General features: G+C 36.5%; 2 protein-coding genes across 4 annotated transcripts in view; one reads left to right on the forward strand and one right to left on the reverse strand.

Annotated features, from left to right (window-relative positions):
• cdc40 (cell division cycle 40 homolog (S. cerevisiae)) overlaps nt 1–5528 on the reverse strand; it is a 35694-nt gene extending 30166 nt beyond the window's left edge. Inside the window, exons 1-4 of the mRNA XM_066701149.1 lie at nt 5301–5528; nt 4511–4597; nt 3902–4031; nt 1389–1475 (exon numbers count right to left, since the gene is read on the reverse strand). Of these exons, the coding sequence (XP_066557246.1) occupies nt 1389–1475; nt 3902–4031; nt 4511–4597; nt 5301–5483 (487 nt within the window). The 5' untranslated portion in view covers nt 5484–5528. The remainder of the gene's footprint in view (nt 1–1388; nt 1476–3901; nt 4032–4510; nt 4598–5300) is intronic.
• Nucleotides 5529–6546: 1018 nt separating this feature from the next.
• Nucleotides 6547–23128, forward strand: part of wasf1 (WASP family member 1) — a 92623-nt gene continuing 76041 nt past the window's right edge. For 2 of the 3 annotated variants that reach the window (XM_066701186.1, XM_066701196.1), the window contains exon 1: nt 6548–6813. The gene's annotated coding sequence lies outside the window, so the exon portion shown is untranslated. Of the gene's footprint in view, nt 6814–23128 lie in introns of all 3 variants that reach the window. The other variant, XM_066701176.1, reaches the window with a different exon arrangement.

Consider the following 23128-nt stretch of genomic DNA (forward strand, 5'->3'; position numbering starts at 1 on the left):
CACTGGCTTAAGCGTGTGGATGCATCCAGGTTTTGTGAGTGGTTAACTATTGCCTCGGTCCCACTAGCTTAAGCAACCCACAATCGCTCTGCTCCTCCCACAACAGGGGATGGACTTGCTCCAACAGCCTGGTTTTACAAAAAGCTCTGGGACGGGTCCGGTATGGCACGGCATGGCACGGACGCTTAAGCCAGTGGAACCGAGGCATTACAGAGCTGGCCACCATCGCAAACCAGAAAATTGGTATTACACAGTGTGGTCTTTACAGCCTCTGTGACATTTATAATGGAGAACATTTTAAAAGTAGTAACCTTTCCCCAAGTGCAAATCAACTTTCTTTAACCCAGTACAGTGTATTGCTCCATCATTAAGTCCTTCAAGCTTCAACAAAACATATACAATATATACATTTTTCCCCAACAGAAACCCTTTGTACCAAGAATATTGACACAAAAATCACAGAGGTATATTGAGCTCCAGGACAAAATCTCTGCATTAAAGATTAACATGTGAAAGTCCTATGCAAGGGGAAAATATTATCAATGTTTTATATTCTTTTGGCAAAATAAGACAAATTACTTCACTAAAAACAGACAGAAAACACAACATTTGTGATGTAATTCAATTAAAGCTGTAACAGAATAAAAACGGTTTAATAAGACAATTTAATAAACAAACAAGATGAGTTGTTATAATAAAAGACATCTCTGCTGTCTGGAGATCCCTAACCAGTAGTCTTAGGAAAATATTTGATTAGTAATGCTACATTGAAAACATTTCCAGTGGTGTATGTAAACTGACAGAACAAAAAAATATAATAAAAAATATATATATTATTTTAAGAATTGCAGCTCCTATTTGAAATTGTTTATGAAATCGTTAACACCAAATCCACTGATTCAGCAGAACAGCTACAATAAATATTCTGATAATTCACTTAACATAGGTTTTGATTTGCAATGACAACTAAATAATTCATAGATAATTATTTATATCTGGATTGAAAAAACACAAGCTTTGTTCAGACAATTGTTTTCCTGATTATCAGGCATGCTATTTCCATAATACTTTTATTTTGGGAAAAATCATTACCCATTTGAAGACACCTAAAAAAGGGTTTCGTTACACTGTGATTATGAGATCTTTGATATTCTGTTTATACAGCACATAATAAATGCTAGGCCACCTGGGCATATCATTCAATGACAACAGAAATTGTAACAATACTGTATATTTTTTAAAACAAAAACAAAAACTAAAACTATTCTGACATAAAGGGACCTCTTGTTGCAAAGCTGGAATGAGGAACACACCATTATTTTTTTTAATACAATTAGGTCTTCAGACATTTCTGATGTTTGTATAATACAGTCAAACAGACAACATACCTTTGTTCTTCTCAGCCTCCTCCACTGCGCCAATAAAACTGCTGGATGAAAGTTGACTGTTGTCCACGGAGGGATCCAGAGCATATCCTGGGAAAAGAATTACAATTTTGAAATATTAAGCTCTGCATCACAATAGAACAGTAGTAATCCAAACAAGTTGTTCTGTTAGATTTGGTTACACCTCACAATGGGCTACATACAATTATATTACGCATAAGTAATTTCAAATCTTATTACTTATTTCTGTGTATTTCTTTTACAAATTACAAATCGATAAAAAACAAAACAAGGTGGTATGTAATATCTGAAGCAATTTTCTGGTCTAATAAACACATTCATCTTCATTGATCATAATAACGTTCTTGGAGCAAAACAAATCGACCCAAGGTAATGGAAGAGGATGTCTCAAGAACAACAAGATATACATTTCCCTTCTGGGAAAAAGGTAAAAGTAGCTGTGAATATTAATATTTTAATTCATTGTTTTTTTCAATGTTATATCACCATACGCAGATTTATGAGATGTCAATGATAAAATCACTTTTTTTAACAGGCAAATATCCTGAATTATGTTTTTGTTTTGTTTGTACATTGTATAGTAGGCTATATATTAATATTATCATTATTGTTTCTAAAAGAACCGACTACGGAATACCGAAAGATTTCCTTTTTTTTGGTTAACTTAAAACATATTCAATACAATGCATAGGTCACTGAGGTTGGTTATCATAGGTTTTCTGATTATCAAATATGATCCAGATATACAAAATAAGTCAGAACTAAATAATTATTTATGAAAGCAAGCTGACATGTACCAGAACAAAATGGTCTCACACCGAGACAGTTATACATTTTAACACGGAATTTAAAAAATCAATTTTATTGGGAGTGGCAATGGAGTGTGGTCAAATTGATTATCACAGATATATTCTCCTCTTGGAAACATATAGTTTATAAAGCTAGCAGCAAATGCAATATAACTGTATACTTATTCTACACCAACACTGCAGTGGTATTATATATACACCACTATATATCTGTTTATATATTATATATTACCACTGCAGTGGTAGGCAAATCCTTGAGGAAAAATGTATTCAGTCTGCAAAAGAACTAAGACAATGACCCCAGGCACAGAGCAGGAATGACACTGCAGAGGCTTAAAGCCCAGGCATGAATCTGATTGAGGATCTGTGGCAAGATTTGAATATTATGACCACCAATGATCACCAATCCAACTTGACAGAGTTTAAAAAAACAATCCAAGAAGAATGGGTGAATACTGCAGAATCCAGATGTGCAAACCTGGTAGTCTTATCCTAAAAGACTCACAGCTGTAATTGCTGCCAAATGTGATTCTACAAAGTATTGGCGAGGGTGAATACTTCTCTAACCAAGACATTTATTTTTCATTAACTGTTGTTATACAATACAAATATTCTTACTTACTAGGTTGTGCAAATCAAGGGTAAAAAAACAACAATTAAGTGCATCAAATGGATTTCAGTTTGTAACAACACAATGTGAAAGTCCAAGGCGGGTGAACACTTCCTATAACCATTGTATTTATGCCCTATGCCTTCTTAAAGACCAGATGCCTCTATCAGATACATTTTTGTACATCACATTCTCTAACCAGTAATGTAAACCACTTGATTCTTCAATGCTGTCCTTGCTTTCTGTTAACTAAATAAACGTAACCAAAAGTAGTGTTATTATTGCGTATTTTTTATATGCCCCAGTGTTTAACTGTATAACTGTTTATTATTAAACATAACGACTACTACAAAACTCAAAACTTGAAGCTAAATCTGCTAGCAATATTACAACTGACAGCCTACAATTTATAAAGCTCCTGGATGACTTCACCTCTGCTGCTTCACACTGCTGAGTATTAAGATAACACACAGGTGTTGCATGGACAAATAAATAAATAAATAAAATGATACTTAAGCATGGTTTTGGAAATACCATGGTATTTAATAGACACACTAGGGAGTCTACAGAAAAGACTGGAAAAGATGTATTCTACATTAAGGAAAAAATACATGAAAGATCACTTATAAATTAGTTTTTACACATTATTGTAGAACCCCTTATGCTAAACTAGTGTTAGGCCTACTACATTATTTTGGTATTGGCATTGTTAGTGTTATTATTAACTTGCATACAAGCCATACCACCAGCCTGAACTTGTCAGGTATTAAACATCAGGTTATTTGCCATACTCGACATTAAAATGCTATAAATGTTTTAAATGTAAATATTAGGTCTGAAAGTTTTTTGTTTTTTTTTGGTTTTACTGCAGTCTTCATCTGTGTGAAGTTAACTCTTTACTATCACATAGAATACATTAAATTCAATGCACGAATCAATTTTTTTTCATTAAACAATAGTGTAAAATGGAGCACCTGAAAGAGTAACACGGAACACTAAAATGATGAGATGGTCCATCAGTAACTGATCATGGCATTTTGCAATTTCCCTCATAATTCCCCCTGTCAACAGCTTACCGAAGGTGGAGAAAGTCCTCCTTTGCTGCTCAAACATGAAGTCGTTGACGTGGGCGGGCTCTGCGTAGCCGGAAAGCATGTTTCGTGGGGCAGACATCTGCTGGGTTTTAAATGGGTTCACAGGGCCAAACTGAATTTCAGGGGAGAAAATAATGAAGGTATAGAATGAAAGGTCAACTTTTATAATAAATATGTCAAAGTAAAAAAGTATATACAGCTCTGGAAAAAATGAAGACCACTTAACATTGATTTCTGAACTTGGAGTGGTCTCAATTTTTTCCAGAGCTGTATATCACATAGACATCCCCTCAATAGCTCCTTCACATTCAGTACATAAAATATATATATTCAGTTTTCTAGATTTTCCATTTCTATTTGTAAGTGCACTTTGTATTGCGCTTGTATTTTGTAAGTCGGCCTGTACAAAGGCATCTGCTAAGAAAATAATAATAATTAAAATTTTCTTTAAATATTTACATGTATGCATGTTATCTTGTATAAGCATTAGTTATCATGATTCTGGATTTATCTTGTTGCATTTTGAATGATTATACCAAACATTATTTGCTAACACAGGGACTTCATTCACTATTCAATACAGATTTGTACCTCTGGAGCAAACATAGTCTCATATGTTGGGTTAAACGTGACCTCCTTGAGTGAAGGGTCCAGATGAGATCCGGTTTCCACATCTTCCTAAGTATAAAGAAACATTCAAACAAAAATTACTACGTAAAACTGCATGCATCCAGGTTCAGAAATATTAAATATGTGTAATGCTTTCAAGAAACTTAGTTCAGCAGTAGTCAAGGCCACACGAGTATCTCAGATTTCACTGCAAACACCGTTTTTATATCTTATTCATAGGCAGGTCGAGTGATCAAGGAACTCGAGAGGTCTTGATTGAAACGATCAATCCATGAACAGGTGAGATGTATAAAAATGCATCACACTATTCTGCTTAACTACAACGTACCACAGTCTGACTGGAAAACAGCTCCTTATGAATCAGTGGTAACATCCACAGCCATATACTAGATTTAGTTTTGCAAATTGTAGCTGCATATTATATTATATTATACTGTATACTTGACGACAAGAACTACTTTATCAGAAAATATCGATTTACCCAGCGGCTAATAGCTTTGCAAGATAGAAACTGAATCTGTTTGGCAAAATAGGCCGACGGATATGCTGCTGTACTGCAGCAGTTGAATCAAGCATGACGTACTGATCTACATGTTTCTGTACATCTGTAGCATTACACATTTTAATGCATCGCATCTATATAGTTAGGGATACTTGATGTATTGGCCTATTGAAGTTTTAAAATTAAAGTTAGTGTACTTTTCAGTGTCTGTATTTGCAACAATGTCTTCTCATGCCGCGTTTTCCTTACCTTTACAGCGACCTCCGGAGCTGAATTAAGGCTCGCTAATGAGGTTTTCTGCACAGAAACCAATGGCCGAAGGTGTGCAGTAGCATCTGGGTCGTTTTTGTCGGGGCTGACTTTAGTATCGCCATCAGAATCTGAACCAGAATCGGTACCGTAAGAAACGAGGGCTGAGATAGTGGCCGACATCTTGAATTTGGTGTAAATATCCGGCCGCACAGGTCCTAACAGTGACGTATATATAAAACCATGGTACTATGAGTAAATTGTATAAATTATGCACAACTACATTTTAACATATTGTATCCACTAAATTTAAATGCCGTATGTTTAATTTATATATATAAAATGAATCCTGTACATTTAGAAAAAGATTAGTATTTACAGTGTAATGTATGTACCTTAAAGGACATCAGAGGTCCTTAAACCCATTGGCTATTAGTTTTATTATAAAGAAATTGCCTGTAAAACCTTCTAACGTTTTATTCAAACACGCATTTAAATACATACAGAAATAAAGTGTCTAGTTTGATTCTAATGTATTCTTTTACTATATATTGGTATCGTTTTGAGTGACAGTCCTAAGTAAAATTATTTCCCAAGAATACGAGAATCCTGTCAAAGAAGAGTTTTGTCAGTTTTCTACTATATGCAGACTATTGTATACAAATAGATAATTACTGTAGAAAAGAAAGAAATGGACAATTTAAACTTATCAATTAGAAACAAAATATACGTCTAATATGTATTTCTGGCATGTGTCGCTAATATATTCTGAATCACTGACATTTACCACTAATCAATGCTAAAAAAACAGCTGTGATTCGTTACGATTACATATAAATACATGTGTGTACAGATATAAACTAGGACAGTGTCTAACTGTATTGGTATAATTATGTCCTTGACTTTCCGTGGCTACAGCGGGAGATACAGCCCTACACATTCAGCAGCACAAACATACGCACAGTTGTAATTTAATCCAGGGAGAAGATTAGAAGATACCGTGACCTGCCTCCTTTACTTCGGATTGGTCATGTGCGGAGAAAGGGGCGTTTCTTACCAAATATACACCAATCACAGTACTCCAAAGATGTTCTGGGTTAGGTTGCTTCGCGGTGGTTAGGTTGCACGGGGTCGTTCTTCAACAATGAAAAGTGGAATGTACCATATTGGAAATGGTGCGAGGTTAACGCATTGTTACAGATACGGCTATGTTTTGTAATTGACTGAAAAGAAGAGGCGCAGATGGTTTTGAATACATACCAATACCTTTAAAGTGGATCTAATTGTCGACATATTGATCTATAGCCCCTATATATCTTATTTATTTTTAATTTGTATATTTTTTACTCCCTTTTTTGTTAAGGAGTAGTGTGTTGACCCATCGTTGTTATCCAGACGAGGTTCTTATCTTATGACAACAGTGTAGAATGGGACTGGATATCTGAGCCGAGGAGCAGCGCTGAGCCCGGCTTACACATTGGGGGCGATGGCAAGAAAGTAAAAAGAATCACAGGTACGTGGTTGGCTGTTTCTATTGTTACAAAGAAAATAGTCTGACACATATCAGATATTATTTTAATTGTATTTTTCTTGTCAAATGAAGGCACCGCTGGCCTATTCGGTGTTGTTTTTCTTCTCTTTTGCATGTGTGGAGTTGCCTCTATTGCTGTGGGAAGAGAAGAGTGTGTTCTAGCTTGCAAAACACATTAGGGACACATTGCATTACTATTGTTTTAAATGACAAACAAATAAACGCACACATAATGGAAGAGTGTTGTAATTAAAAACTGCTACCAGTGTCTTTTAGGAAATCACTCATTATACAGATAGCAGTGACAGGTGTTGAATAAATTAGCGAAAACAATCATTACCTTTGCCTATGAAAAATGTGTCTCCATCTGAACTGCCTGTTGTGTGTGTATATATGTGTGTGCAATAATTCCTAAAAAGTTTTTTTTTCTCCTCTTTGGAGAAATATTTTTGTGTCCAAATAATAATTGGGAATAGGTGGAAGATCCCATAATGATGGAGATTCGCCTAAAATAATTGAATAAACGCCTGCATGTTGTTATGCTACATTTTTAATTAGTGCAAATTGGACCATCTAATTTAGATAAAGGGATAGCAGCGGTTTTGTTAACAATGCATAACTAAAATAATAATCATTTGAGATCATGATGTACATATATTGTGGGAGACTTCCATCATCATAACATTACCATCGAGATTAATAAATTAATCTAGATGAAGTGTTGGGGAGATTCTCAAAGCATGTGTGAATAATGGATTAAAGAGCTCAGGGTAGATGCTGAAATGCATTTTGAATGAAAAGTGCAACGTAATACGATTTATTTTCCATTTTGCATGAATGATCTATACACATCAATGATTTTTCCTGTGTATTGTTGTAATTGTAGCAACACAATGCACGTAAACATGCCAGTCGTTTTGCTAAATTTTAGGAGTAAACATCGTGCAATTCCAGCTAACAGGAGGCTATTGTGTTTTTACCGAGGCTATACAATACAATTATTCGTTTTCTCCAATCTTGATTTCAAGGTATGCCCATTGACAGCAGTCGGTAGAAACATCGTTTTTTTCCGTAGAAATGCTTTATTGTATCTGAAAGATATACTTGTCTCTGTGCTCCGAGTTGGAAAGCATACGTGAAAAATAAAGGAAATTGTTTCCTTGTCTTCATCCATATAGCCTACTGGAATAAATGTGAAGCAAATCGAGGATGGTTCGCTAGAAAATAAATTTGATTTATTTTACGCAAGATATTTCTGTGGATTATATTTCTTCGTTGTTGTGGTTTTAATGTGGTTTGTGTTATTGTGATGTATTACCGATCTGTCTAAACCGCCCTAAAATGCAATTTTCATATCAATTATTTTAGTAAGGTCTTTTATGTAATGTAATCACCAAATACCTATCCTGCTAAACATGAATACTGTATCGATTTTTTTTTTTTTTTTAAACATAGGCATGCTATAATAATTTGCATTATGGTGTTAGTCCCCATCCGGTCCTATGTACTAGTGCTATTTTTGTCTGTCGTTCTCCTGTGTATCCAGCTCTTGCAATGTTGATGTATCTCCCTGTATCACAAAGCTCCGGGATCCTGTGGAAAACTTCAATTTAGAAATGTCACATGATGATACGTTTTAAGGGTTAACATCGCTCTGTTGTAGTTTGGTATTGTTCCTGCGCTAATTGTGATGCAGAGGCAGACAGTGTTTGTATTTGTATGCATGTTTATATGATTTCTGAAGAAACTTCCAATTAGAACAACATATATTCATACTACATGAAACCATCATATTACATTTAACTCCATTTTATTGATACTCCCAGGGAGCCACTCTTTAACTAGGTTTTTCATTGGGTTACATACTAGGATGCTGGATACATTTCTCTGTTGTATGTGGGTTTCACAATACCATAGTCAAAGATTGGGTGGGAAATCTATAAAAAGACACTGGTCCTTCTGAGGATGAGGTGTGATTGCAGCTGCTGGAAGTATCAGTCCCCAGTAGAGACATCTGAAACCAAGATTGACTGCTGAGAGGAGTCCAGACCTTCCCTTTAAATATTTACATAGTCCAGAATAATTTGTTTACTGTGCTGTCAATGTTCAGCTTCTGCAAGTGGTGCATGGGAGTGATAATGACAGTTACCCTGATAACTTGGTCAGTGTCAACCATCCCCCCTGAGTTGAGGGGTAGATTCAAGTAATAGGCTACTGTCTTTATTTGGGGAAAAAAAATATGTACCCATACAAATAATAGGTCAATTGTAGCAACGACTATTGCCTGAAAATATAGAATCATCTTGCCACCATTCACGAAAGAGAGGATGTTATCTCTTCAGATCCAAAGACAACTTAACTCAAATGGACAGGAAATTCTACTTTTGCAATCTTATGGAAAGACTTTGAGAGATACAAAACCAAAATGTGATAGTAGGGCATTAACCAAAATAAAATAAAAACAACTGAATGCATAATTTCAGCTGAATTTGCTTGGGTAGCTAGATTTACATGTACAGTAGCCATCATTATCTGATAAATGAAAAACCGCCTTTTTATAGACTAGTGGGTTCATGGAATTCCCTTCTTAATGGCACATTCTACACAAACAACATTCGCTTCTGATGTCATTGTCTACTGGAATAATAATGATAAAGAAACATATATTACAGATCACAGCTCTGCTTGTATTAATGCAAAAGAGTTTGTGACAGATTCAGTATTTGCCTTGGAGTCCTCACGTGTATGGGGTAAAGAGCCCTAATATATTTCTTGCGAGTAGATTGGAATATAAATTGTGGAATTGCTTTATTTAGTGTAGTCAGTCTTTCGTAGAATATGACGTTTCCACTGCTATTCTTTATAACTTTGAGTATAATTCTAAGCAGCCAGATTTCTTATTTGGGTGGGTATTCCTGTACCCTGTTCATCAATAGTGGAAACAACTAATATCTTTTTTTTTTCTCACTTGGCCAACTAATGTTACTCTTCCAAATGGTCAGACCCCTTCTTATTCCGTGAACCAGTGTTCTGTGTAAGACAATGGTAGTGAAAACTTCTGAAAGGTCTTTGTCTGCTTCTGAATTTTTTTTTCACTGTACCGTAAGACAGGAAAGATTACAAACAAGAAAGGCCATTCAATGCATCTTGCTTCATTGATTGCTATTAACCTATTGATCCCCAAATCGTATCAAACTGTATCTTGAAGGTTTTTCCATTGAGTTAACTTCAACCACATGGATGGCTAGTTTTTTCTTTAACTGCATTTCTGGAGCTTCCTGAGGTGTTTTTGGTATTCTATAAAACAAAACAGAAAAACTACGGTAACCTCATTTACAGTTTTAAAACATATTACACTTAAATGTGGTGTTGATCTTGTATTGATCAATTAACATAAAAAAACAGCTCCTGTATACTTTGTAATGAATTAAACTACGCTTTAGGCTAAACTGCTTGAGGATTCCTTGGCTGGGAGAATTGGGAGAGCCATCCGGCTATTGAATATCCCTAAGGAGAACCCTGGGGTTTTAGCTATGAATAATTTAAATATTCACAACTGTGTATATCAAGGTCAGAAGGTAGTGGGAAATAATGTAGTAACTATCACTAGAAAGAATGGAAAGTTTGTCATTATTACAATTAGGTTATTGCTTAATTAAATATTTTTTATTTGGAATGGCTTTGTAGTGATTGTTCACTTAGTTGTTTTAGTTTTTTCCCTTTATAAACATGTTTTAAGTTATTCTGAACTCTTGCTGAGGAAATGGATTTTGCTCTGAATACCTGTCTTGATTGTGTTTTAGAAAGTCACGATGAGAGAGAGAGAGAAGCTTTCACCTATGTTGGCTCTGCATGTTTTATTAACTTTTCATCAAATAGCAATGCGCTGTGTCTGCTTTGAATGCCCTTCTAGGCGTTCTGGTGGTTCTTAAACCTCTCTGGTATTTTATAAGTGTTGACAGATGTTGAGTCTTATGTAGAACCTGAAAGATTAAATACCAATGAAGTCATCTGCAGATTGTGCAGATTTTATAAAGTCTACTAAGTTTGCTGAACTGGTCCATTCAATCTTATTAAATTTGTAGCTGACCAGCTATCTAATTTAAGGTACTGAATGCTTTCTGAAACTGAGCATGAGCAGCGCAATGCAAATATATATTTTTTCTTTGAGGGGGTGGAACACGAGGCTGAATGGCTTATGATGTGTGTAATTGAGAAAAATAAGACAATGAAGGGGCTGAGGGGCAATGTCTGTCTAAAGTTGGAGCCCATTCTGATTACGGTTGCAGTTATTGTAGCTCCCACATTGCTAAAGTTAGACTGTCTTTACCCCTTTGTTGTGACCTACTTGGGTTGTACTGAAAGTCATTTGGGTTGTGATTGGTCCTCCAGAGTCCAATGTCTTGATGCTTGAGAGCTTCCTCTCTGAGTGTAAAGATCAGTTTAGGGTAGAAAGACTGAGGCCAGATAAAGGTCCTGCTTTTCTGTGTTTGGTCATGAGGTAAGATCAAGTACAATGCCCTCAATTGGTGTTCTGAAAAGGTAGAAAACTGTGGACAGTTGGACACTTTAAATACAAAAGTGAATGGATAACTTGTAGCACCTTGAATAAATTTCCAAATGTAAAACCTGAAGTATTAAACAAAATGAAAAGTTTAATAAAAATATATGTAGTAGTTGTAAAGGTGGGGAAAAAATTAATTCTACCCTGGCTGCACACTTTTCAAAAGTAAATTACTTTACCATCATTAGGCTATATTATAGCCTGCTAGGTGTTTTGGGTTTCAGTAGCACATGTAGTCCGTTTTTAAGAATGAGCATTATTTTTCACCGGCTAGCACTTTTCTCGAAAGCTTTGAACCAAGAAACTGTGGGTCCAGTTTAGAAAAAAATAAAATAATAAGTGGCACTAATATGCAATTTACATTTTTACCTCAAAATGTAAATCCTGTTTTTTATAACTTCACCCTTGTGTGCATTTATATTCACATTGTGTGCTCTTTTCTTTACATTAACTTTCACAAGTGTCCTGTTAATTCCTTTAGATCAGTTTTTCAGAAACCTACAAAATTGTTCCAAGCCAAACCATAAGAATAAGAGCATAATGCATATATTTAGAATACATATAAAGGTCATAAAATTAAATGGAAACATTTGTGACCATTTTTATTTTGGCAAACTTAGGAGTTTTAATTAGAGGACTGTTCACAAGAACTTCTCAAAATGGAAAAAGTGCTTCAGCCACATTACTAATTCCTTGAGGTTTTTGAGGAGCTGAAGCAAGCAACAAAACAAAATTTAAGTGATGTCTGAAGAATTAAGTACAAAATTCTGATCACTGGCTTCACTGATGTTTTGTTGTTAGACTATTGCAGCATGATGATGTATTTTGTAATTATTTTCTTTTTGAAGCTTTAGGTTATGTTTTTGATGGGGCTCATGGATGGATTGATGGGGCTCATGAAGGTTCACATTTAACATCCTACTGAACTAACCCAAGTTTAAAAAGTGGATTATCTAATATCTAATTATCATTTAGCCTAATATTTTTATTATGTTTTAGAAAATTTTGGGGGGGTTGCAAAATTGTAACCAATAAAGTAGCTCAATATACTGTCAAATGGCTGTTTGAAGACATATAAAATACTTTATCTACTCCAGTATTTGAATACTCACACAGTGGTAGCCTTTGTTCATCAGTTTTCTGCAGTTAAATGCTGTAGATAATGAAGCCACTGTCCTGTTTGCAAGAAAGCATCTATGACTAATACCCCTTATGTCCCCATGTCCGCCTACCCTAAGGGCTAGCTAAACTAGTAATGTACCCAGCAAATCTACTTACTGACTCCTTGTATTATTGTGCCTGTTTTAGCTAGGTGTAGTCAGTGCACAGATTCAGAATTATATCCTATTGATCCACACTGTCCATACACTACAGCTCTGTACTCAGTCAGTGCACCTGTTTTCAATTTAGCCATTATAATGAATATTTTTTTGCAAGGGGAGACTAATGCTCTGCAAACAGTCAAACTTAATATTCCATTGATCTTTTCTCGCTTGAAATAAGCACTGGATCTGTTTTTGTGCAGTATCTGCTGTGCTATATATATATAACGTGCTAATATAAATGGAGTATTTTACATGAAAATTAGCTCTTTTTTTTATATTTGAGCAGATATAATATTTCAAATGTGAATCGGGCTGTAATTGTTAGTGACAAACCGTTGCTTCAGGCAGGTGATATGTCATCATTTAGCAACATTTATATACATTGAGAGAGACTGGGATTATATAAATTATCTAAGGAATTACTTTCAGTGTCTGGTTTCAAAGGTGTGGCAGTCCTTTGTTTAAAACATAATGTGTGGGGAGAGGGTTTCAGTGGTTTCCAGTAGAACTTGGAGATATTTTAGAAATGGGATAGGAGGGCAGACCTATTTGTGATTTTCTATAAAGCAGTGAAGCTGAGAGCACTTTTATAATGATGTACTGTCTAGGTGTAATCAAGCCTGAACTCTCATTATTCTCACCTACAGAGCTGAAATCTAGGTCAAAACAATTAAAATGATATCTTGCCATTCAAGCACATATTTCCTCTGTATTTTAGAATGCCTTATTAAACCTTTCTTCAACAGAGCAGATTTTGCAATGCACATTTGATTTGGACTTTGGGCAGCTAACATGCTAAAGTGAGCACACTACATTACAAAACTGTTGAATGATCTCTACTGCAAATTAAAGACACTGGCATTGGAGGGCAGTTTTCTATGGCTTATACCTCTTCATGCCCACCCCATCTGAAAAATCAACAAAGGGGTTACAAAATGTAGTTGTATGCAGGTTGCTGAGTTTTTAAACCTAAAAGTAAGTCCAATGCCATCACTTTCAAAATGTCACCTTCCACTTGTGCATGGGGCATGTCCTTGAGGCTACTGCACTGTGATACACAGATATTCACAAATCAATATTATGCAGGCTTGTTCCATAGCTGATAAGTCCGTTAGAAACATGCTGGGAAAAGGTTGTTACAATACAATTTATAAAGAAACTTTTCTCTCTACATTTTCTTGCTACGATAGAGTATGGTTCCTCATACTTGTCCTGTTTGATTATTGGAATTGGCATGAAATTCAGGTGTAAAGTACATTAGGCAGTGTATGCATTTCAAACTGCACTGAGAGGGGTCAGGGAATCTGGTAGCAGAAGGTGATGGAGGGACAAATGCAAAATAGGCTACATCGATCGTTCATATTTTTTTTTCTACATTCTTTTCACAATTAAGTGAAATTTAGTTTAATAATTCTGTATTAATAGTGTTATTTTTGTCACACCTTGATCACACACTCACATGATGTGCCATTTTTCAAGGAGTATCTGAAGTGTGATTTAAATTCTCTGCTTCCAGAACTGAGTTTCTTTGCAACTGAGCTGAATATAAAATGGTGTTAGAAAAAAATCCATTATCTATAGGGTGAAGCTTAAAGACTGGAATAAAGAATGTGATGCTTTTCTTGTATTCTTCCTGCCAAGTGAAAGGAAGCAGGGCCACAAACCTTGTTTAATCTGGCAAAGGAAGCTTTTTCTTTACCTTTTTCAAATTAAAAATACTACATTGTACTAAATGAAATGAAAGACCTAATTTATAGCCCTTGTAAGTAATTTCTCATATCCTTTTACTCTTAACAGTCCTCTACTGAGTCTAGAAAATACACGTATTGGAAAACGGTTAGGTCAGTGCAGTCTTTTGTTGTTATTACTTGTTTAATACTGTTCTAAAAGTATTAAACAGGCAAGACCGTTTCTTCCTCTTCACCTATATTCATATCATTTTATGTTTTTTGTGCTAGCGGGTAGAGTGGAATTTGCCCCACCACTAGAGTGGGTTTGACTGACATTGCACCACAGCATAGCTCGACTAAGGGAATCTCTGCAGTATGTTCAGTGGTGCTGCGGGCTGCCAGTGTTCATCATGATGAGTCCCGTTGGGTTCTCTTTCCAACGGAGCTGATCCCAGCAGGCATAGGTCACAAGGCAGGAATACACCCAGGATGTGATGCCAGTACATCGCTGGGCAACACACACACACACGCACAAAAATTTAGAGCGACCAATTAACCTAATCCACATGTCTTTGGACAGTGAGAGGAAAACGGACTGCCCGGAGAAAACCCACGCGGGCATGGGGAGAACATGCAAACTCCACACATACAGGCCCCCCCCCCCAAGCCGCGGACTCAAACCCAGGACCCCGGAGCTGTGAGACAGCAGTGCTAACCACTGTGCCGCCCACAAATCATTTGCATTCTATTGATATTTTCTTTGGCAAATAATTAACATCCCCCTTTATAGGCATTTCATTCTGCTGTATGTACATGCAAATGTTTAAACCTACTAAATTATCAAAGAAATATAAACTGAAAATGAGCTAATATTACTGGTAAAATGCCACCTATGGCCTACATTCACTGAGACTGATATTGACTATCTATGTAAATGCTCTTACTACTTTTTAATGATAATGGGAAATGGGTAAATAACAGTTCTATGCTCTTATCTGAGACCATATTTAATATTGTTCACTAATTTATTTTTTTACAGGGATTTTAGAGTAAAAGGAAAATGATTAGTGTGAAGATGTGCAGCTACAGGACAGATATCCTTGAATCTTTTTAGCCTTGTAAGGGACACAGCTGCACCAAGATGTTATACTGCATTGTTCTGCAAAGTTGGCAGATGGAAGTCTGCTTATATAGGTTACACCCCAGCAGGTTTTAAGCCCATGCCCTTCTGGTGGGAGAGAGGTGAGAGCCACATCCTTCTCATAGTCTTCAGTTTTAATTAATTTGGATCATTGGAGTGATAATGTCTTTTGATTTGTGGCAATCCCCTTTTTTTATGGAATCCAAGATGTGCCCAACCTATGTGGTGTAAATAACAGTCATACTCACAGCGGAAGAATACAACAACATACAGCAAGTGTAGAAATCAAATAAAATACACGGTACTTTCAGGAAATCCCTCTGGCTTTAGAAACTACCAGGTTTAACTGACTTAGGATATAGGCTCCCCAGGATCACACTGGGATTTCAAACCTGTATGCCTCTATAAAATAATGAAATTTGATAGATACATACATACATGCATACATACATACATACATAAAGCTCCTGTTCACCTGGCAAACCATTTTCAAAATTTATAAACTGGGCAAAATAATTGCATTAAATTTTCTTCACTCTTCACTTTACTTCTGTGGGTGTTGTAGGCTCTGTGCCTGTGCCAGTTTCTAAAAATGAATCTTACTGCTATTTCAGTATAAGGCTGTATTTAAAGCTTTAAAGATTTTTTCACTTGCCAGAAAATAACGCAAGGTATTTTTCTACCTTTGAAACATTGCTAGATATTCACACAGTAGATAGTTATGTATTTGTTCTAAATGATGAAAAATTATTTCAGTTCCATAAAAAGTTTCTTTTAAAGGGCATCTGGATGATTAATGTATAAGCTAGGTAATAATGGACACCAGTCACTGGCAATCTAAATGCTCTGAATCTTCAAAGTGTCAAAATCTACCTTTCCCTTAGCACCCCTATGCATCAGCCTTGGATTCAGTGTTTATGGTTGAGGTTTGCTATGTTATTATTCAAGCATGGGTATTCATCATTAAAAAGCACAGCTGTGCTAATGAACTGTCTGTGTACTGTAAAACAACTTGACCATTTGCCTACTTGTGTTGGATGTGTTCCTAGACTCTCACTGTTGAGTAGTCTTCAAAACTAATCCATTGGTGTCAGTGTTGCCATAATGCAAAAGGACTCAATATGCTTTGCAGGATATTGGTGCTGGGGTGCTATTTTAGACATTGAGTCATTCAGTGGCAAGAGATTTCATTAAACTGCCAAAGAGAATAATTTCTATATGCAACCCTCCTTTTTCTATAACCTGCACAAAGCATTGAGATGCAATTCTAAAGGCTGTGAAAGAGTTCATTCTTTATTCTGTCAATAGACAAACCACAGTTGCTGGCACTTACTCTATCTGTGTTCATTATTTTGTTGTATGATATTGACTAAGAAGTTAAAAGGGGAATTCTAAAGTTAAAAATTTCAATTCTTTTTTTAAATTCACTGCTCAAAGACATTTACAGACAGAGTAAATGGGGAAAGGCAATGATTAATAGGTATTTATAAACTATGGTCAGCAATTAAGGTTTTATGTATGAATGTACGCTGATTCTTTCTGAACGTGCAGAGGGAAATGTATGTATTTTTAAAATCTGAAATCTAGATAGGACTGAACTGTGGGAAATTCATGCAGGATGTCTTAATATGAAACACTCTTGTAACTGGAAAGAATGCATTATCAATGCCTGTGTAACTATAGGTCAGTCAAGAATCATTAAGGGTAAAAAATGCCCATGTATGTTTTATGTTTGGTAGAAAACAACTGCACTAATAAGTAGGGCTTTGGTGATTATTTTTTTTTATATATATATAGATGTATAGTCAGTATATTGATCCATTTACGTAAAGAACAAGTGCACCTTACAGTGCAATATTACTTGTAATTCACTAACTACAATATTATTATATTGTAACAACTGCAGCTCTTTGTTAACCTTGGTGATGTTTACATGCAAAATGTGAGGTTATGAGAGAGAGAGTTTGCATTTGGAAGGTCAGTCTCTTTAATATTTAAATAATCCCTCCCATATTTTATCAGAAAAAGCACTTTGAAGATAGTTGTGCACAATAAACGATACTGTACCAATAATGAACATGGGTTAGCATGAGGTGTTCTACTGGACAGAGAGTCAGTTATCCTTAAAATTTGAATTAATGCCACTGATATGGAGATGACGATGGTAATAAAGAGGAGACCTGCTCAATGGAGCACAGAGTAACAGTCGGACCTGAAGGTAGCACAGCAAGTGCTGTGCAAAGCATGACTTCCATTAGCAAGAAAATACAATATTATATACATGCATGTTTATTAAAAATAAGTAAAATGATACAGTACATCACTAAATATCTATAAACCAACATTACACCATTTTTTTTTTAATAAGATAAAATGTTATGCACAATAATATATCTTTAAACCCTAGAAAATAACACATACATTTTAAAGGGTTCCAGTGCTTATAATAAAGTAGTGAAGCAGCTTCAGGCTTTCCACTTAGTCAGGGGAGATCTCATACAGTCTGAAATGACGTTTCTACAAGGTTTAAGAGTCTGCTTTATTAAAAAAAAAATGTTGATTAATTTATTTTGTATCTCTTAAAAAATCTCATTTTACAGGAGTACAGCATAGGCAAACTTTCTGAGAACAGCTGAGCTGGAATATTTATAGGTTTATCTTTCATGATTGATTATTTACTAAACACTTAGCCTTCTCTGAAATGTGTTTGGAAATAAGATACTGAAAATAGTGTTTCGTTATTGTTGTTTCTTGCTACACTTGAAGGTTGAAAGGACAACATTTAAATAAACCATCTTCTTGAATGCTGAGAAAAACAGGAGGAAAGGTTCCTCCCTCTTGAGTAGTATGCTCCCCTTTTATGGAAGCACCTTTTGTTTCTGAACAAGAAATGCAAGGAGCTGTCAAAAGTGTAGTTTTGTAAGCTGCTTCTGAGAAACCCTAGAAGACATGATATTTTTGTGAGCTGTCAGATGAGATTGTGTGGGTTGTAACTTGGCACCCACCATCAACATTCAGGCAAAGTATAAAGGATTTTTTCCTGGAGTTAAAATGGGAGTTTTGCAGATTTCATGCCTCCCAGCTTATTGCCTACACTTTACCTTAAGGTTGGTTTTTATCTAGCTTTGCATGAAGTGCATATCATATTGCTCACACAGGGAAGTACAGGGAAGCACTTCAGACCAAATGAACCTTGTTACAGATTCTGTTTGTGAAATGAAGATGAGGGTGGGTCAGTAATTGGTAGAGAATCCTAGTTTGTGCTTAGTTTGTGAGGGGGCAGAAAGTCCTATAATCAGTGCTTTGTTTTGGTTCACTTAAAGTGCTGCATGCCTTTTATATATTTGGAATTGCAAAACATTTATTCACCCATTCTTAATCAAACTCACTACTGCAACCCCTTATAATAACATGGAAAGGCAATGATCAGATATCTCTGTAATGTGCACATCCACTTATTTAAAGTCCAACATTAAATGCAAACACTAGGGGTGTGACATTGAAGGGGGAGCTAAGGTCAGTATTGTGTCTGATTTACGACCCAAAATCACATCGCAGTCAGTGGTCTCCGATGATTGAAAAGATCAGCTGCCCTGCCACAAGCTGCGTCTTTTCCGAAAAAGTAATTCCGTCTCTTCTTTTCCCAAAAGGTACAGGGTTGGAAACTGTCAACATTTGTTGTGTGTCACACAACCACAAATTGCATACGTGTCTTCATCTGATGTAGAGCATTTGCCTGTGAGAAAAGTATAAATCTGCCTTCATCCTTTCAGTATCACTATAGATTCACTGGCGCACAGTAAGCCACAGGGGTCACTGTTGTATGAAAAGCCAAGGACACACTGGCTAACTTCCGGTCCAGCCATGTCCGGCAGCACTCTACTAATGGTGCAAAACTCATTTGAGAATGCTGATCAAAGTCTGCTGTGACCTGGTCCACAATCAAACTAGCAATTCCTGGACTACCCTACATGACCAACCGATACACTTGAGTGGCGGCTTTTTACTGATTGAGACACTCAAGATCCACCTCCATGCTTTTTATTTGTACTGAGTTATAATTAAATAGTCCAAAGAATCTGGGATAAATACATTGAGAGTCTTCCAAGTGATTAATCTGCCAAGTGCATCCAGAATTCGTGAGTCCTGCAGCCTGGCGTTTTGCATTTGAGAATTCTGCTGCTCCACCTTTTTGACTTTGGGAATCAGGTGGCTTACCAGACTGCACAGACCACAGTCACTGGCTGTACACCTGCAGGACTAGGTTATAGCCTACCATTTGAATTTTTAAAATGCAAGAAAGAAGGATCAGCATATGAAACAAACCAGAAGAGAATTTGTGTAACCTCTGACAACGATGACTACTACTATGAATAATAACAACAACAATCACTGTTTTTTCTTTTAGGACATTTCAGTTTTGTTTAATTGATACATGACTCTTAAACACAGAACAACATGTACCACTAGAGGAATGGGTCAAATCTGATCCAAAACAGGAAAGATCTATTCACATCTTGCTGCACTTTCCCCATGTAAAATAATTTCAACTCCTTGCCTTCATTCTTCATCATCAATGCTGTGTATATTTTATTACGATCAAACTATGGGTAGCTATGGGTATAATAACCCATCATGGATTAATCAAGTCTTCATATTGGCTGTATGCTTAGTCTTCCAGGATCAAAGCAGATCTAAAGGGAATTTTTGATGAGCAGGCTGTAGACCTAGGAAAGAAAATCTATCCACAGAGTTCATAAGCAGCCTGGAGTGCAGATCACCTCAAGTCAAAAGGGTACAATCTGACATGAAAGACCTACACTCACCTAAAGGATTATTAGGAACACCTGTTCAATTTCTCATTAATGCAATTATCTAACCAACCAATCACATGGCAGTTGCTTCAATGCATTTAGGGGTGTGGTCCTGGTCAAGACAATCTCCTGAACTCCAAACTGAATGTCTGAATGGGAAAGAAAGGTGATTTAAGCAATTTTGAGCGTGGCATGGTTGTTGGTGCCAGACGGGCCGGTCTGAGTATTTCACAATCTGCTCAGTTACTGGGATTTTCACGCACAACCATTTCTAGGGTTTACAAAGAATGGTGTGAAAAGGGAAAAACATCCAGTATGCGGCAGTCCTGTGGGCGAAAATGCCTTGTTGATGCTAGAGGTCAGAGGAGAATGGGCCGACTGATTCAAGCTGATAGAAGAGCAACTTTGACTGAAATAACCACTCGTTACGACCGAGGTATGCAGCAAAGCATTTGTGAAGCCACAACACGTACAACCTTGAGGCGGATGGGCTACAACAGCAGAAGACCCCACCGGGTACCACTCATCTCCACTACAAATAGGAAAAAGAGGCTACAATTTGCACAAGCTCACCAAAATTGGACAGTTGAAGACTGGAAACATGTTGCCTGGTCTGATGAGTCTCGATTTCTGTTGAGACATTCAGATGGTAGAGTCAGAATTTGGCGTAAACAGAATGAGAACATGGATCCATCATGCCTTGTTACCACTGTGCAGGCTGGTGGTGGTGGTGTAATGGTGTGGGGGATGTTTTCTTGGCACACTTTAGGCCCCTTAGTGCCAATTGGGCATCGTTTAAATGCCACGGCCTACCTGAGCATTGTTTCTGACCATGTCCATCCCTTTATGACCACCATGTACCCATCCTCTGATGGCTACTTCCAGCAGGATAATGCACCATGTCACAAAGGTCGAATCATTTCAAATTGGTTTCTTGAACATGACAATGAGTTCACTGTACTAAACTGGCCCCCACAGTCACCAGATCTCAACCCAATAGAGCATCTTTGGGATGTGGTGGAACGGGAGCTTCGTGCCCTGGATGTGCATCCCACAAATCTCCATCAACTGCAAGATGCTATCCTATCTATATATGGGCCAACATTTCTAAAGAATGCTTTCAGCACCTTGTTGAATCAATGCCACGTAGAATTAAGGCGAAAGGGGGTCAAACACAGTATTAGTATGGTGTTCCTAATAATCCTTTAGGTGAGTGTATATTGACTTGAATTGAGATGATGTTAGTGTGTGTGTGCATATTTATGTACTCAAGCATATACGTCCATATACGATTGTAATTGATTTAGCCTACACCCTCCATTTGAAACTGTTAAAGTGAATAACAAAGTATTGTTTACATTCTGCTAATTTATCGATCTTATATTTTAAGATTTTGCTTAACATTGATTCAGCCTAGAGACAATTGTAAAGATGCCAGTCGATGAAAATAAAAACTTGACTGCCGCTCCATAAAAATCGATTGAACCAAAAGTGATTGTTGGCAGTATAATCCATTACTTTCTTTGATTTTGATTTGTGTTCATGTTTTGTTTGTTTATTCCCTTGTACAGATACTTTGACAACCCCTTTTTATTTTTATCCTTTATTTGTCACCAGCAATTGGCCTACAGATAGGGATGTACTGCACAATACTCACATGTTTTATTTCCAGCCATATCCAGCACTTTCCTGTGAAGACTGTGGTAATACAGTAATGCAGCTGTCCAAATCTACCTTTTAATGCATCACCTATACTTTGTGTCTTTAAATCAGTCTTCAATTAGTCTGATATATCGACACATTTTGTAACTGAGCTAGTGAGGGACAGAAACCTGAGGATCACGGAACCATTTCTATAATAACCTCACAGTTATATTCCAACCTCTCTGTGCATTTCAAAGAGCTTAATCTAAAGCTGCTTTTGATTGAAGTTCACCATGTGGATCTTTAGTGGTAGAGAAAACGAACCACACTTTTTTTTTGGTTTTGATCTATTTATTTTTCGTGCACTCAAATCCAGCCACTTTCTTGGAGGCTCAACTGCAGATTAGCTTGACCCAGGGCCATGATTTGTTAAACACACTACCTGTTCAGAGAAACAACTGTGTTGAATTAATTAAGTCTAATTAGAATAGGTGTGATGTAATGGAGAAATGAAATGCTGTTACTGAGATTGTGTTTATGATGGTATAACAGGTGTGTAAGAATATTCTGTGGACAAAGTGGTTTTATACCAGATTGTGTAACTGATGCATACTGAATATTTGTCCAGCCCCAATTATCTGTCAGATTGTGAAACAAAACTATGTAGGTATAAATGGTGTTGTACCTGTGAAAGTGACTCCCTTAGAGTTCCCTTAACCACTGACCCTTATTTTAATCTTGTAATAAGTTTACACATTCTGTAAATGGTTGAGATTTTATCACTAGCTATGGTTTGTATTGACAAATGCACTGATTCACTATCCTGATTTCCACCTACTTGCTACTCACTTCTGTCTAATCACTACTGTAAGTGTGTGTGTTATAATATCTAGTTGACACATACAGAAATGGCAGCAGCGTCTAAACTGTCAAGATAAATCTCTCTTTTAGAGATGAGCTGTGCTTTTGCTCTGGCCATCAGCTACAAGTAACATTTATGTAACCATGAGTGCAGCAGAGCTCCCAGTGACATTTTGCAGACATCTCGTCTGTTCTCCTTGAAGCAACCAGTACAATACAGGGAAAGGCCTGTCCAGTTAACCTTGATTAACTGCTTTTTTCTTTAATGTCTGCACTAC

This window comes from Amia ocellicauda, chromosome 1, assembly GCF_036373705.1.
Source record: "Amia ocellicauda isolate fAmiCal2 chromosome 1, fAmiCal2.hap1, whole genome shotgun sequence".
Classification (NCBI taxonomy): Eukaryota; Metazoa; Chordata; class Actinopteri; order Amiiformes; family Amiidae; genus Amia; species Amia ocellicauda.